The 15,722-nt window shown below is 36.6% G+C and overlaps 1 protein-coding gene across 2 annotated transcripts in view; it reads left to right on the top strand.

The window, feature by feature from the left end:
* Positions 1-15,722, top strand: part of GRID2 (glutamate ionotropic receptor delta type subunit 2) — a 1,067,823-nt gene that overhangs the window by 693,589 nt on the left and 358,512 nt on the right. For both annotated transcript variants that reach the window (XM_083367820.1, XM_083367821.1), the window contains exon 8: positions 8,713-8,832. In XM_083367820.1, the coding sequence (XP_083223946.1) occupies positions 8,713-8,832 (120 nt within the window). The remainder of the gene's footprint in view (positions 1-8,712; positions 8,833-15,722) is intronic.

Here is a 15,722-nt window from a genome sequence, read left to right as displayed (position 1 = left end):
TAGTTCCTCTCCCTCTTCAAAATCCTGCCTGTACTTCTGGTAGTTCTCAATCCACATACTGCTGGAGTCTAGCTTGTAGGATTTTAAGCATAACTTTACTAGCATGTGAAATGAGTGCAATGGTGCGATAGTTTGAACATTCTTTGGCACTGCCTTTCTTTGGAATTGGAATGTAAACTGATCTTTTCCAATCCTGTGGCCACTGTTGAATTTTCCAGATTTGCTGGCAAATTGAGTGTAGCACTTTTACTGCATCGTCTTTTAAGATTTTGAATAGCTCAGCTGGAATACTCTCACCTCCACTAGCTTTGTTGTTGCTCAGCTTTCCTAAGGCCCACTTCACTTCACATTCTAGGATGTCTGGCTCGAGGTCAGTGACCACCTCATCGTGGTTATCAGGGATGTTAAGCTTGTTCTTGTATAGTTCTTCTGTGTAATTTTGCCACCTCTTCTTAATCTCTTCTGCCTCTGTTAGGTCCCTGCCATTTTGGTCCTTTATCATGCCCATTTTTGCATGAAACATTCCCTTCATCTCTCCAATTTTCTTGAAGAGATCTCTAGTCCTCCCTATTCTATTGTTTTCTTCTATTTCTTTGCACTGTTCATTTAATACATACATGGTACATGTTGTTATATACATGGTAACAAATAGGAAAAGTAGGTATCTTTGTGATTCATGGTAAAATGTTTACTAAATATAAAGAAACAGATGCAAAAAAAAAAATCCGAATACTGGTAGACAGACAGTTTGTGGTATGTTGTTAGGAATAAGTGTTTCTTAGACAAAAAATAATAATTGAATATATGAGAAAGAACCTAAACTAAGCTTAATGCAAGGACATTGGACTACTTGTGAATTGTGTCTTACAATATATCAAGATAGGTTCAAGAAAGAATGAATAAAAAGAGAAAAATGTAAAACTAATTAGATTTAATTAAATTTATTTTTCTTTTTTTCTTATCCCCTCATTTGAATTTCTTCTGCTTACATTTGTTCCTTGCAAAAACCTGAAAGGGAATATAGCATGCCTTGTACGTAAATACACGTATACACTCTACAATCCTTTTTCTTCATGAACTTTTTCAGCCTCTTTTCTGATATCTTTACCCTTTGGAAAATAAGGTTAAGAAAACAAAAGTATTCTTTTGACTGCTATTCAGAGTAATGATTAATTTCTCCCCACAATGCAGAAACAATGACCAGCCACATACAACTTTAAAGCAGCAAAAAGGGGTAAAGAAAATGAACAATCTGTCTTAAGTGTTGAGGTACTTCATTAGTGCTATGTAGAGAACAAACCGCTTTTGTCTTTCCAGTTCTCATTCAGGAAAGAAAATTTCCTATATGCATTTATTTCAAAGAAGACAATTGCAGTGAGATCTTCAAAAGGAGAATGTGGGTTTTTTTGCTTTTGTTATGAGTTGTCTAAAGTCTATATAGGTGTGAATGACCTTTCATTGTACAGTACAAGCCTCTATTCCGTGATCCCTGGCTATCAATTTCAATTCATTCTCACAGGCAATAAGGAAATTCCTTCTATTAGCCTTTATTCAGATTGAGAAGAACAACCAGCATTAATACCTTTTGCAATTTCCAACAACCATATAAATATTACAAGCAACACTAAGAAGGTGAAAAAAAAATCTCAAGGATTTGGAGAATAACATACAGAAACATAATTTTCTGCAAAGAAAAAGAACATCTGAGAAATCGCAAGTCAAGATAATTGTCACTGGATTAGAATTTAACGTTATACAGATAGTCCTTGAGTTATGATCATAATTGAGCCCTGCAATTATGTCCATAATTCATGACTGTGAAGCAAGTCACCACATGACCAAACATGATTTTGTGATCTTTTTTTGTAGTGGTCATTAAATGAATGCCATAGTCATATTTATTTATTTATTTTATTTAATAACATTTATATACCGCCCTTCTCCCTGAGGACTCAGGGCGGTTCACAGGGCAGAATAAAAAACCAATACAAACATTATAGCAAAGGCTGTGGTTGTTCAATGAACCCATTGTTTACTATTGAGTGGTTTTGGCTGGAAACCAGAAGTAAATGCTGGTTTATGGCAGAGATTTCATAAAATGCAGTCATGTAGACCATGGAGAGCTGGAAATAGCCATAAATGTGGGCCAGTTGCTGAGCACCCGAAATGTGGTCACATGACCATGGGGTGGGAGCAGATGTCAGAACTTCAAAACCGGGCCATAAGTTCCTTTGAGGGAAGTCTAAGCAACCATTTGTCAGTCACGAACTACCTGTAATTGCTATGTAACTCTAGTTTTAAGGAAAGCATCTAAAAACCAGCTGCAGAGTGACTACTTTTTAATGTAAACAGAAGCAAGTGAGATACAGTACTTGCACACTGTGCCTAGCAAAATGCATGGCTTTGCCTTGCTATTTACCTATCCTGTGTTACTGCATTGTTACAGCCTCTGGGAATCCTTCTTTACAGCAAGGCTAGAAGTCTCTTAATGTGTCAGTGGTTTAATTTTCTAGGGAATGATGTGTCTGATTTTGCATGCAGACAGTGCAGTGTCCAAATATGAAAAGACCAATTGGTAGGATCAATCCCCAGTTAGGATGGCAAGTGTTGCCGCTTTCATTTTGCTGTTGTCTTTTCTCTTTCTTTCTCTCAGACTCATCCCTCCTTTTGATGCTCCTTCACTTCCTTCTTTTTTCTCTCTTTTCCTGCCCTCTGCCTTTCTGCCTTGATTTCTTCTTTGATGTCCTGCTGGAAAAGAAATAGACTATTTTGGCTTGAAGTTCTGAATTGATTATTCACAAAGAGATTTTGTAATCGGGCTGACTTTCAAGGTTTTTCCATTCCGGTTTTTCAACCTATGTATCTTCCAAAAATGTGGACACAGAGAACTTCAAAGTTGGTCGCTTTCCCATTTTTTAAATATTAATTATGGCATAAGACTAGTGGATATCTGAGACAAACTTTACAGGATCAGTTCTGTTTGCCTGACTCAAAGGGCCAGAGAATGTCTGCAAAATATCCATGTCATTCTGGAGGTGTGACAGGTGGGACTCCATTGATAATCTTTGAGTAGATGTCTTCCAATGGAATAAGCCAATCCTTCTTCAGAGAGAATCACCTTCACTCTTAGGACACCACCCAGAAGGTGGTGAACACCGTCTTTTCCAGAAGGTCTTCAAAGAGCAATTGCGGGGCTGTGGATCAATTGATGACAAAATTACTGTTGTTCTGTACCATCCTGCTACCGGCCCTGCAGAAAAGGCAGGGACAACCCCTTTTACAAGAAGGCAAGAGGCTGGAATTACGCCTGCCAAATTTATTGCTACAAAAACAAACAGAACAAGACACGAACCAAGAAACAGGAGCTTTTCAAGCGGTTGCCTTCAGCAAACCAGCCCTCCCACGCATTCCCCCTTAAATACAGTTCAGGGCGTGGCTTCTCTCTGCCTCCTTCCGAGGAGCCCCATTGCCTTCCTCTGTTTACTCCTGATTGACTGCCTCCTGCGTCGGGCGTCCTTGAACAGGGCCAGCTGTGGGTCATCTTCATCCACACTGTCAGGCTCACACAGCTGGGTCTGCGTCGTGACCAGGTGAGAGGGGCCTGGCTGAGGGCTCTCATCAAGCTGTCCAACCCCCTCAGCAAGCTCTTCAAACCCCCCTCCTCCTCCTCCTCTGAGTCGTCCGACCCAACTGCCGAACCCACAGGGCTGACCCTGAATCACAACAACTGTATTGTATTACATTATTTTCTGATATCATCATCAATACATTGTCTAGAGTCTGATTGGATTGAAATGTCAGAAAATTACATAAACGTACACATAGACTTGCATCATTCTCAAAACTTTGTAACTAATTATATACATGCATACTAACATACAGAAGAATTAACGTACACCAGATGCATCTTCAGATGAGGATAAGCAGACTTCATTTTGTTTCAATTACTTCCTTTGCGTCCGAATTCCTGAACAAGAGCCAAAGTAGCTCAGCTTTCATGAATTAATTCCTCAGCAACTGTACCTCATCCTGCATTATCGCTTTCCATTTTGGAACAAAATTTACATCCAGACTTAGAATCAAGTCATCGAGTTAATGAGTGCACCACACTCCTTTACCTTCTCTATGTGTGAGAAAGATCTAAAACACTGCAATTGTTCAAAGTGGCTTGTATCAAAACGGCTGTACACTGAAATTTCTTTTTCAGACTCATTTTGATGGCACTCTTCAATTAGAGAGAGTGAAATGAAATTGCCACAGCTTGAGAGCTGCCTCCCTTTCATTTTTTCTTCTTCTTTTTTTTAGCCCGACATATTTATTCCCTATTTCTCTATAATGAGCCTTGGTGGAGCAGTGGGCTGATGCCTCCTTAAGTAACACCAGCTGCCTGCAATTAGTGCAGGTTCGCATCCCACCAGGCTCAAGGTTGACTCAGCCTTCCATCCTTCCAAGGTAGGTAAAATGAGGACCCAGATTGTTGGGGGCAATAAGCTGACTTTGTAATAATGCCGCTTGGGGTGTGTGTGTGTGAAAGCCCTAATAAGCAGGCATATACATAGAATGAAGGCTACTGCTAAGCTTGTAAGCCGCCCTGAGTCTTCGGAGAAGGGCGGGATATAAATGGAATTAAAATAAATAAAAATAAAATAAATATGGAGTAGAAGGTGACCTCAACCATTTTGAAGGATGAGGGGATTTCTTCATTTATCCTGCAGCTTTTGAAGACTAACACTTGCTATCTAAATATGAAAAACCACTGTGGTTGTCTTGTCCGTGGTATCCAAAGCGTTATTTGGTCTCTTCATATAACCCTATTAGGCTTGTTCTACTTTTTCTACTCCTAACATTGTCATTTCCCCCCCCCCCAATTTCTATTATGTGTGTATATCTAGCAGGATTTAGTAAAGATTAGAAAGACATTGATTTTTATGAAAACGGTATTATCCAGATAAGCTCTATTATAGTCAATATTAATGACAATGTTTTCAGAATATCACAAAAATTGGATTGTGTGTTTGTCTGTCTGTCCATCAACCATTTATAAAAACAATAAATCTTCAATGATTTTCCTTCTTAAATTACTCTAGGGGGCTAGGTTGTGTTTGATAGATAAAAGCAGCTCTAAAGTCTGAAGCTTCACTTGCCCAAAAAGTTCAGCAGTCAGAAATAAAGATTTGCACAGGCTCTGGCCTTCTCTTTCCTTTCCCACTTTCTAAGTGGGAATAATCAATTTCTAATCTCTTTTCTGGTTTCAGACTATTACCTCTGGGGTTTGAGTTTTTAATGCTTTTCCTTCAATTTTTAGTTTGTCAAAAACACACAGCTCGTGTGCTGCATAAATAACAATTGGAGTTTCTGAAGATTCGGGACTTCAGACAGTTAGTTCTCTGGCTAATTTTCCCTCTGCGTTTGGCAGATAAAAAGTTTACAGCCTTGCCATGACCTTTTCCCCTCTGTTATAAAGCATAGCACATTCAGGTGACTCTAGCTATTAAATTCTGCTAAATTTCTGATTTTGTTTTTAACTGGTAGAAACTAGCAGACTACTCAAATTGCAATCAGGCAGAGATCACCCATTTTTAATATTCATTTAGTTATTTAGCAATGAGAAACTGTAATTTTCACATGATTAGATTGTATTACTGACTAAGATACAATCCGGAACCATTAAAACAAATGGAAACAAGCCACACGGCCATAGTGCCCCTAGATAAGCAATTACAATTCAGTAATTGTAGCTCTCAGAGATGGAAATGCAGCATGATTTAAAGAATTTGAAGGATAATTGATTTGGACTGCAAATTTGGGTTTTTAATGGTGGCAAATGTTTTTAGAAAACCCCTGTGCCCTTCTGAAGGGAAAACGTTCATTCATGGCTAGTGTATATATGTTTAAATATGTAATCAGTTTTCCATCTAAAACCCTGTGTTTCCAAATGCATTTTTCCCCTAAAATCCATTATTGCATTTATTTCAATATGTACTGCTTCAATGCATTTGAATACATTTTCAATTAAAAAAATCAGTGGACTATTCAAAAAAATTATACAAGCCAATGTTTATCAAAGTATGATACATTTCGTAGCCTTTTGATTGGGGATTAGCTCACTTTTCCAGAATTTATGAACATCAAATCCAGTATGAAACTCTAGGAACCCTGAAATGTAGTCACCACACAACACCACACAACAAACTTTAATTTAATAAAATTAAATTAAACTGTATTCATGTTAATCACATGATTGTTTGCCGGGTGTTTTTTTTAAAGGATTTCTCATATGAATGAGCCAATTCATACAGATAGTCCTTGATTTATGACCACAATTAGGATCAGAATTTCTGGTGCTAAGCAAGGCAGTTGAGTTGTCCCCAATTTTATGACCATTTTTGCCATAGTTGTTAAGTGATTCACTGGAGTTGATAGGCAAATCATGTGGTCATTTAAGCAAAAACAGCTTCCCCATTGACTTTGCTTGTTAAAAGCCACCTGGGAAAGTTGCAAATGGTGATCCCATGAGCCCAGGATGCTGCCACCATCATTAATACAGTACATGTCCATTGCCAAGTGCCTGAATTTTGATCATATGACAACTATAAGTACGAGGACTGATCATAAAATATTGTTCTCAGTGCTGTTGTAACTTTGAATGGTTACTAAATGAATGGTTTAAGTCAAGGACTGCTTGTATAAGGTTTGTAGTTGAATGGTGTTTCTTTCTTATAAACATCTATATGTTTTATCACCTGTATGATCTGGTCAGCCCTATGTGTACCATTTGGGTTACAATATGAACTTTAAATGGAATCTAATCTGAATATATACTATAGGAATAAACCTGCTGCAAGAAGGAATCAGCACAAGTTACTTGTAGATTCTCCATCAGGTCTAGAAAATTAAAGTAAAGATCATCACAAATCCCATTTGAGCCAAAATAGAAATGTCCTCTCATATTTCAAAACTGGGAGAAATATAATGAATTAGATGATTTTCACCATTTCTTTGTTATTCTAATTGGAATCCATCAAGGTGTTTTGAGTTTAAAAACTCCCTATTTTCATTATTCAAGCATCTGACAATTTCCCCATTATTTGGTAAAGACACTTCAAGTAATGGTGACTGGGGCAATCACATGAAATAATAGCAGTGCCATTCCATTTGTAATCTTTGTGAATTATTAAGAAAGGCTGATACCAACAACACACTCTAAAGAAAAATGATGCCACATTATTATATTTAACTGCCCTCTAGGTTTTCTCAGTCACATTTATTTAAGTTATTGACAAAAACCAAGTCTTTTTTTTCATGTGCCCTATGGAAAACGGAGCTGTGGATGCTGTTTTCCCTCGATCTCAAGAATGATCCATAAATCTAAGTCCTCGTTCCGATTTCTGGCTCATTGTTGTTGGTGATAGATAGTGATGGTTTATGAAACAGGAGACACAAAAGTTATTTTCTAACCTAGCTAATTAGGCTTCAAGGTGGAAAAATCAAGTTTTGGATTCTAGGTGCACTGCGCTTAACAGGCAAGATACAGGTAGTTCTCAGGTTATGACCACAATTGAACCCAAAATTTATGTTGCTTACTAAAACATTTGTTAAGTGAGTTTTGACCCATTTTATGAATTTGAATTTTCTTGCCACGGTTATTAAGTGAATCATTACCTATGTTAAGTTAGTAACATGGTTGGTAAATGAATCTGGATCCTCCATTGCCTTTGCTTGTCAGAAAGTTGCAAAAGCTGATCACATGACCCCAGGACACTGCAACCGTCATAAATATGAACCAGTTGCCAAACATCTGAATTCTGATCATGTGGCCATGGGGATGCTGAGATGGTCATGAGTGTGAAAAACTGTCACAAATCGCTTTTTCAGTGCCATTGTAACTTTGAACAATCACTAAATGAACTGTTGTAAGTAGAGGACTACCTGTACTGATAGAGAATACAAGCAAATAAATGCAACACAATTGGTTTGTTTATGCAATATTTTTCTTGAGATTCTCTTCTTTTAGAAAAAATATTAGGCTATTTTAGGAAGACGACCATTTTTTTCTAATCTACTTTTTACAGACTTCTTGAAAACTGTGCAGTAGTCTCTTTTATACCATGTGGGACACATTTAAATAGTTGACAGATCTAGTTCAAAGGTGGGTGTTGTAATCCTTTCAAAATTATTCCATTTGTAAATACAAGCTGTCTGTATAGCTAGCCTACCAGAGGACGTGTATCTTTCCACCTGCTCGGAGAAATATTCATGTTTTTAATATTCACAAAATATGATCCCTTCATCAACTTAATCAAATGTTGTTTTCTGTAGAGGCTGCAACAATTGCCCGCGTTATACATGACTGATCAGATTGAGTACTGGAAACTAAGTATTTGGATGTAAGCTACCAGAGTCATTGATTGAAATGGGGGGGCTATAGAAACTACATACATACATAGATACATACGTTAGACACATTACCTTTCTGTTTTCTCAGGTGTTTTTTATAAAAGGAATAGCCAATGTATTAAAAAATATTGCAACTATTTTACATTTCTTCAGGTTGTTATTCTACTTCTGTAGTTATTAAGAGTTCAGAGATGCATAAAACATTTTGCATAATGAGCACTGAATGTCTATATTTTGTTGTGACTAAGGACAGGAAGCTATATTTGAAATCTATACACCTGAAAGTTTTCTCCCTCTTGTTTTTAATGCATTCAGGGTGGAGTTAATGGCTTGACTGGAGACCTGGAATTCGCAGAAAATGGCGGAAACCCCAATGTTCTGTTTGAGATCCTAGGGACAAACTATGGAGAAGAACTGAGCAGAGGAATCCGCAAGGTAAAATTCTTTCTCGTATTTTTTGGAATGTTTCAACTGTATTAAAGAACGTTTTGGTAATAAAATTTGCAACAAATATAACTAACTGCCTGGGAAATTTGTCTTAGGGGACAAAAGATGAATGGTTGCTTTGAAATGTATTTTGGATGTTTGTTGATCTTGATAAGATTATCAAAATATCATTAAATTTTTCACACATCCATGTACGGAAATATGGCCCTTATGAGTAGTTTGTGGCAAGATGTGGTGAAGACTGCTATTATATAGTAATTTCCCCCCAGAATAATATTTTGCATTGACCTGAACACAATGTTTTGAAATGAGATGATGCACTTCTATTTCAAAATGTTAATTACCAATAGGAAATTGACTACAAAATTAAGTATTTTAGGTTCTTGTTTTCTTTTTGAATAAAGATACAAATTTTGAGAAATTGCTTTAACTGGTGACATTTGCTGTTGTTGTTGTTTTAAAAAGAAACACGTGTTATTTATATTAAATGTATGATGAATGTGGGTGATTTGATGTGTGTCTTTAAATTTTATATATAAATAAAAACAAACAACTATGTTATGCATAAGAATTAAATTTATAGTTCTCTCCCAGTTCAAATTGTTTCACTCCCTAGAAAAATAGAAAATAAATTTCACTCATTGTGGAACTTGATTTTTAAGCTTTTCTTCATAGTATATTGCAAAAGAAAGAAAAATAAAACTTTGGATTATTAATTAAGGATAAAAAGGTTATCAGTATTTCATTCTCAACAGATTTTTTTTTAATGAGTGATCTGAATTGACAGTTGAAGTCTGTTACTTAATCAAAGTCAAAGAAATGCTAATTGTTTGGTTTGGATTGAATTTCATTCAGATATCTAAATGTACTTACAGCTGTGCATAAATAATATTACAGTTCGCCACCTAGTCAGCCAAATATTCAAACTGGATTTGGCATTTTTGTCCACCTATTGAATCCTTCCCAAGGACCTGGGATAGGCAGATGTAGATGTTTGATAGTGTCACAAGATGTAAGTTGTTCCAAGTAAAGCTGCCTTTTGCAATTGACTGATAGTGAATTTGTCAATGCCAGTGGGGTTCAAATGGTAGTCCAGCTGTGGGATTACATACAAGACATCTATTACTATAGGAGAATAATTATTGGCATTGTGTATAGATAATATTTTTGTTTCTCATCAAGTTGGGTTCATATTAGATTTTATTTTTATGTATGAAAATGGACCATATCCAGTAGTGGGATTCAGCTGGTTCACACCAGTTCGGGAGAACTGGTAGCTAATTTTTTGTTGCCCAGGCCCAGAATGGACTTCCGGAAGTGGTATCCATACAAAGAACCAGTTGTTCACATATTTGAATCCCAGCACTGACCATATCCTAGGATAAGATAGTCAATAAAGATCAACTGTGCATATTTAACTCTTCATTGCTCTCTGGAGATCAGCAAAAATTTCTAGTGCTGCTGTTGGGGAAAAGGAGGAAAACAGAGTAGCAGAGCCAAGATGTGTCGGACGATATATTTCTTTGGCAATGTCCGTTACTGAAATCATGCATATTTAACTCATTTATGCTCTATAAAAAGGGTGATCTGTAGCTTTGAGTGACCCATTTCTTATTTCTTGCCTGCAAGTCTACCTACTAACCTATAAAATTAAAAACATTTTTTTGCTATACTGTGTCTTGTTTTTCCTGATCACTGGTTTAGATGATGTCAAGTTCTACCATATTAAAGTCAGGTTGCTACAAGTGTTTGTTAAATGTCAGCTATTTTTTAAAACAAGCTTTGTATAAAAAAGAAATTTCTTTGTTTTTGGTTTGTTTGGGGGTTTTTTGGTTGTGTTTTTTTTTTAGAATTCCATGTGACTGTGAAGAAGCTGTGTGTCCTCGATATCATTTACTGAGACTATTTTGAAAGTTTCTGACAATGAAGGAGAATTTTAATCCATGAATGGGTTCTTAGATCCTTGAAAGAAATGTTTTGTATTTCAAAACACAAATTCATCTTGGATCTGTATTTAAAAGAACACTTTTATAATAGAGTGGTCAAAGCAATAGTGATATATTAGTAAATTCTTCGAGGCTTTTTGTCAACATTCATTTGAATGTTGACAAAAAGCTTAAGATGATAACTGCTTGCTATTTAATTTTTTTTCTTTTTTCCTTTCTTATTTTCTATTTGCTTTTCTTCTGTATTTTTAATACACTGAAAAAAATGTGTGTGTGTATAGTTTTTTTATAAATTAATATTTCACTATTCCCTTTAATAGAGCAAAATATTATACATATTTAAGGCATTTAATCAATGTGTACAGAAAAAGCTATGGATACAGAACCAGTAATTTTATATGTTAGAAACTACCAGCAAATGGTCCTGTGGAAAGATAGATGAGTACCTATTTATTTCATTTATTTAAATATTGATAATTTCTGTTACCCATTTATTGTATGTTAGTGGTTCTCCACCTTTTCTTCACCATGGGCCCCATTTAAATACCTTTTGTGGCCATGGACCATGGCCACAGACCCCAAGACCTAACTCAAGATTTAAAGAACTAGACTGCATTAAGCCTTCGCAGACCCCTTGTGACAACATTGCAGCCCCTCTAGGAGCCCAAAGCCCACAAGTTAAGAACCAATGTTGTATATGATTTCTGTTCTGTAATAGCAAATCAATAAAATATAGTCTTTGAATCAATCTGGATCCAATTTATTGAACTCACTGTAGTTGGGTAAGTTTTACTTCTTTATCTGATTCCTTGGAATAATATTAAACCAGATATCATATCAGAAGATAGTTAAAAAACATAGCTAGCTAAAGAATAATTGCTAATTAGAACTTTTAACCAGTTCATTCTGGTTAATTCATATTACACTGATATAGAAATAGAGAAAATGATAAAATATCTTTATTATTATTAAGTAATAGCTCCAAAGAGCTAAATCCATAGTTTTTTTTTTAATAAACATTGATGTGAAAAACCAATCTTGAGACATTTCCAACACATGTTAAGACTGCAGCATAATGCCAGAAAAGAGGCATTTGTGTTCTCATCCATTTGATCCCAAGACACTTAGGTTAACATGTGGGTAACTCGCCATTTTCTGCTATCATCCTAACCAGCCTTCCCTCAGGGAGCAGATGGCAATATGCTGGATATGGCAGGTATTTGGAATGCAGAAAGCTAACTATTGCCAGTTCATGGATTAATCCAAGCCACATATCTTTGGGGCCTTTCAGCATGATCTACAGAAGGAATGTTTACTTGCCTTTTTGAATTCTGAAAGTGAGAGTTTATTCATTAGTGAATACATCAATAGGAAATGTGATAATATTTTGACATCTTTAGATGACATTTGACATTTGCGCTCTGTGTATCTGTGTTTATTTTTCATGCAGCAGTAAATCCCCCCTCCAATCTCCCATTATGACTTTAAAGAACAAGTCTAACAAGATTACAGATAAACAACTACAGAAAAAATAAATGTTAGCATCATTTCAGAAAGCAAAGCAAAGAGAAAGGAAACAAAACAAACACAATACATTCCTCTTCGTTTTAGCATTCTACTGTTTTCTAAAAATGCAGTGAGGAAGCATATTTATATTTGCTGATTCTTCATTCCTGAAGTTACTCATTATCATTTATTTGCAATTACATAAATACCAATGAAATGAGATATATTCATATTGTAAGAGGAGATTGAAAATTATAAGGCATTTGTCAGGAATCTGAGCAAATTCTCTTAAATATTAGAATAACAGTTGAAAGGGACCTTGTAGGTCATCTAGTCCCACCCAAGCAGGAAACCCTACACCATTTCTGACAAATTGCAGTCCAGTCTCTTCTTGAAAGCTTCCAGTGATGAAGCTCCCCAACATCTGAAGGAAAATTATTCCATTAGTTGATTGTTCTCACTGTCAGAAAATTTCTCCTTATTTTAGGTTGAATCTCTTCTTGATCAGTTTCAATCGGTTATTCCTTATCTGGCCTTCAGGTGTTTTGGAGAATAGGTTGAGCCCCTCCTCTCTGTGATAGCCCCTCAAATATTGGAACATTGCTATCATGTCCCCCCTGGTCCTTCTCTTCACTAGACTAGTCATGCCCAGTTCCTGTAACCATTCTTCATATGTTTTAGCCTCCAGTCCTCTAATCATCTTTGTTGCTCTTTTTCTAGCGTCTCAACATCTTTTTTATAGTATAGAGACCCAAACTGGTTGCAGTATTGTAGGTGTGGTCTTACTAAGGATTTATAGAGTGGTATTAGTTCCTCACGTCATCTTGATTGAATCCCTCTGGTAATGCAACTTAGGATTGCATTGGCTTTTTAGGCTGCTGTTGCACATTGTTGGCTCATATTTAATAGATTGTCCACTAAGATTCCAAGATCCCACTCAGAGTTACTGCTATTAAGCCTGGTTTCACCCAATCTATATGTGTACTTTTGGCTTTTCTTGTCTAAGTGTAAGATTTTACTTTTCTCTACATTAAATTTCATTTTCTTAGGTAGGGCCCAGTGTTCAAGTCTGTCAAGATCCATCTGAATCTTGAACGTATCATTTAGGGTGCTGGCTATTCCTGCCAGCTATCCCACTTTTTTCTAGCTTTCCAAGAAGTAGATTGTGGTCTTCTTTGTCCAATGTCTTGCTGAAATCTAAGTATACTATGTCCACAGCATTTCTCTGGTCTACTAATTTAGTCCCTTGGTCAAAGAATGAAATAAGATAGGTTTGGCATGATCTGTTTTTAACAAACCCATGCTGACTTCTAGCTATTACTTTAATTGTTTTTAGATGTTCACAGATTTGTTTTTTGATTATCTTTTCCAGGATCTTCCCAGGTATTGATGTTAGGCTGATTGGTCTGTAGTTTCCTAGGTCTGTGTTGTTGTTGTTGTTGTTTTTCCTTTCTTGAAGATGAGAACCACATCAGCTCTTTTCTAGTACTCTTGTAGTTCCTCGCTGCTCTAGGAGTTTTGAAAGATATGGTGTAATAGTTCTGAGATAACATCTGCCATCAGACAAGTGTTCTCTTACCATTGTTTTTGTTTATTTTAACTTTTATTCCTAGTCTGTCTTTTTCAGTTATGTTGTTTGGTTGGGCTTATAATTCCTTTTTGCAAAGGATTGCAAAGGATTTGTTAAGCAGCGCTGCTTTCTTTCTGCTGCCTATTATTTCATTGCTGTCCTCTCTCTTTAGTGGATCAACTGTTTCCTTGATTTTTTTCTTGTTATTTATATGTTGAACTAAACTTTTTTAGTATTATATTTGACTTTTGTTGCAAGTCTTTGTTCATTCTGAGCCTTTGCTTTTCTGACTTTGTCTTTGCAGATTCTGGCTATCTGCTGATATTCTGCCTTAGTTATGTGTCCCTCTTTCCATTTTTAGTACTTGTCCTTTTTGTCTTTAATTTTATCAGAAAAATCTTTGTGCAGCCATGCTGGTTTCTTCTTAGATTTCTTGTTTTTCTTTTTCAGTGGTATATCCCTAAACTGGTATATGAGGACAGATGTTCCATAGGTTGCTTTGAGTTCCTAGTGAAGATGATTGAAGCCTCCTTTTAACTTTTTTTTTGTTTCCAGTTGTCTTGTTATTCTACTATCTCTACCCTTTTTAATTTCTTTTATTTATTGTCTTGTTTCTATGTTGTAAACCATTTGTAAACCACCCAGAGATGCTGGAGCCATTGGGTTATAAACTTAACTCATAAAAATAACAACAACAATCTGACCTTCGTTTAAGACAGAGGTCCCCAAGTCCCAGTCCATGGACCAGCATCGGGCCGTGGCATGCGAGAAACTGGTCTGCACAAACAAGCAAAGCCCCATCCACAGGACGCAGGTAGTACATGAAACCATGCCTCTCTCCACAGAACCAGTCCCTGGTGCTCAAAAGGTTGGGGACCTCTTCTTTAAGAGACCTATATGGCAGTGATGATGAACCTGAAAACAGTGCACTCACTCTGGGGGCTTGTTTTGGCTAGGAAGGGGCTTGAGAAATAGCTTTTTCCTGTGAAAACTTATCCAAAGAGCAAGGCACGCATGCCCACAGAGAGCGCTCCAAGTGACCCCTCTGGCATGTGTGCCATAGGTTTGCCACCACTGCTACAGTATATGGCATTCAATTTGGGCCCTTCAGCCTTTTCCTGCCTAGCACCACCAGTGAAGACAACTGGAAGAAACCAAAGCATGTCAAGGAGATACTTTCCTTCTGATCAGAGGATGCCTCTTAAGCCCAATAGTGTCTTCAAATAACATGGTTTATTTTTCCTAGGAGAGTATAAAATCCATCCACATAAGCAGGGGAGAGAACAGATATTTTTTCTCCCTAAAGCCCCACAAACCATAAAAGATCAGTGCAGTGCAGTATCTGCATAGGCCACTTCTGGATCACCCTGGGGTGCTATGAATTGTTGGAAACTGTTGGATATTTATGGTCTCTGAAACATATTTCAGAGTGGAAAATAGAAAAATAACCTTTTAAGATCTTGACCTTATACAATCTTTGACTTTGTGCAAACTTTATAGTTTATAATGTGTATCCTTGCCATCATTTGGTAGAGTTTGATGGCTTGCCTAAGGACAGTTTCAAAACTGCAAATCTCAATGGGATTTTTTATAATTTTGATTTCCCATGTCCTAACTGTCAAGATTCCTGGCCTGGACTTGGTGGTAAATCTCAGAAGTGTCACTTCGTGGCTGAGTTAGATTGCTTGGCCTCACTTAGAAGACTCAGTTACAATAGTATCTCTATTGCAGAGAAGAACAAAGGGATACCAAACCATTAATTTCCCACTGTCAGTGAGAAGATGTAAATGATGTTCAGGGGCATTAAACATGGATTTATTTCTCTCGTTCTTCTGAATTACAACTTACAATACTTT

The sequence above is a fragment of the Vipera ursinii genome (assembly GCF_947247035.1).
Source record: "Vipera ursinii genome assembly, chromosome: 7".
Lineage (NCBI taxonomy): Eukaryota > Metazoa > Chordata > Lepidosauria > Squamata > Viperidae > Vipera > Vipera ursinii.
Note: the sequence above shows the minus strand (reverse complement) of the source record. Positions and strands in the feature narration are given on the sequence as shown.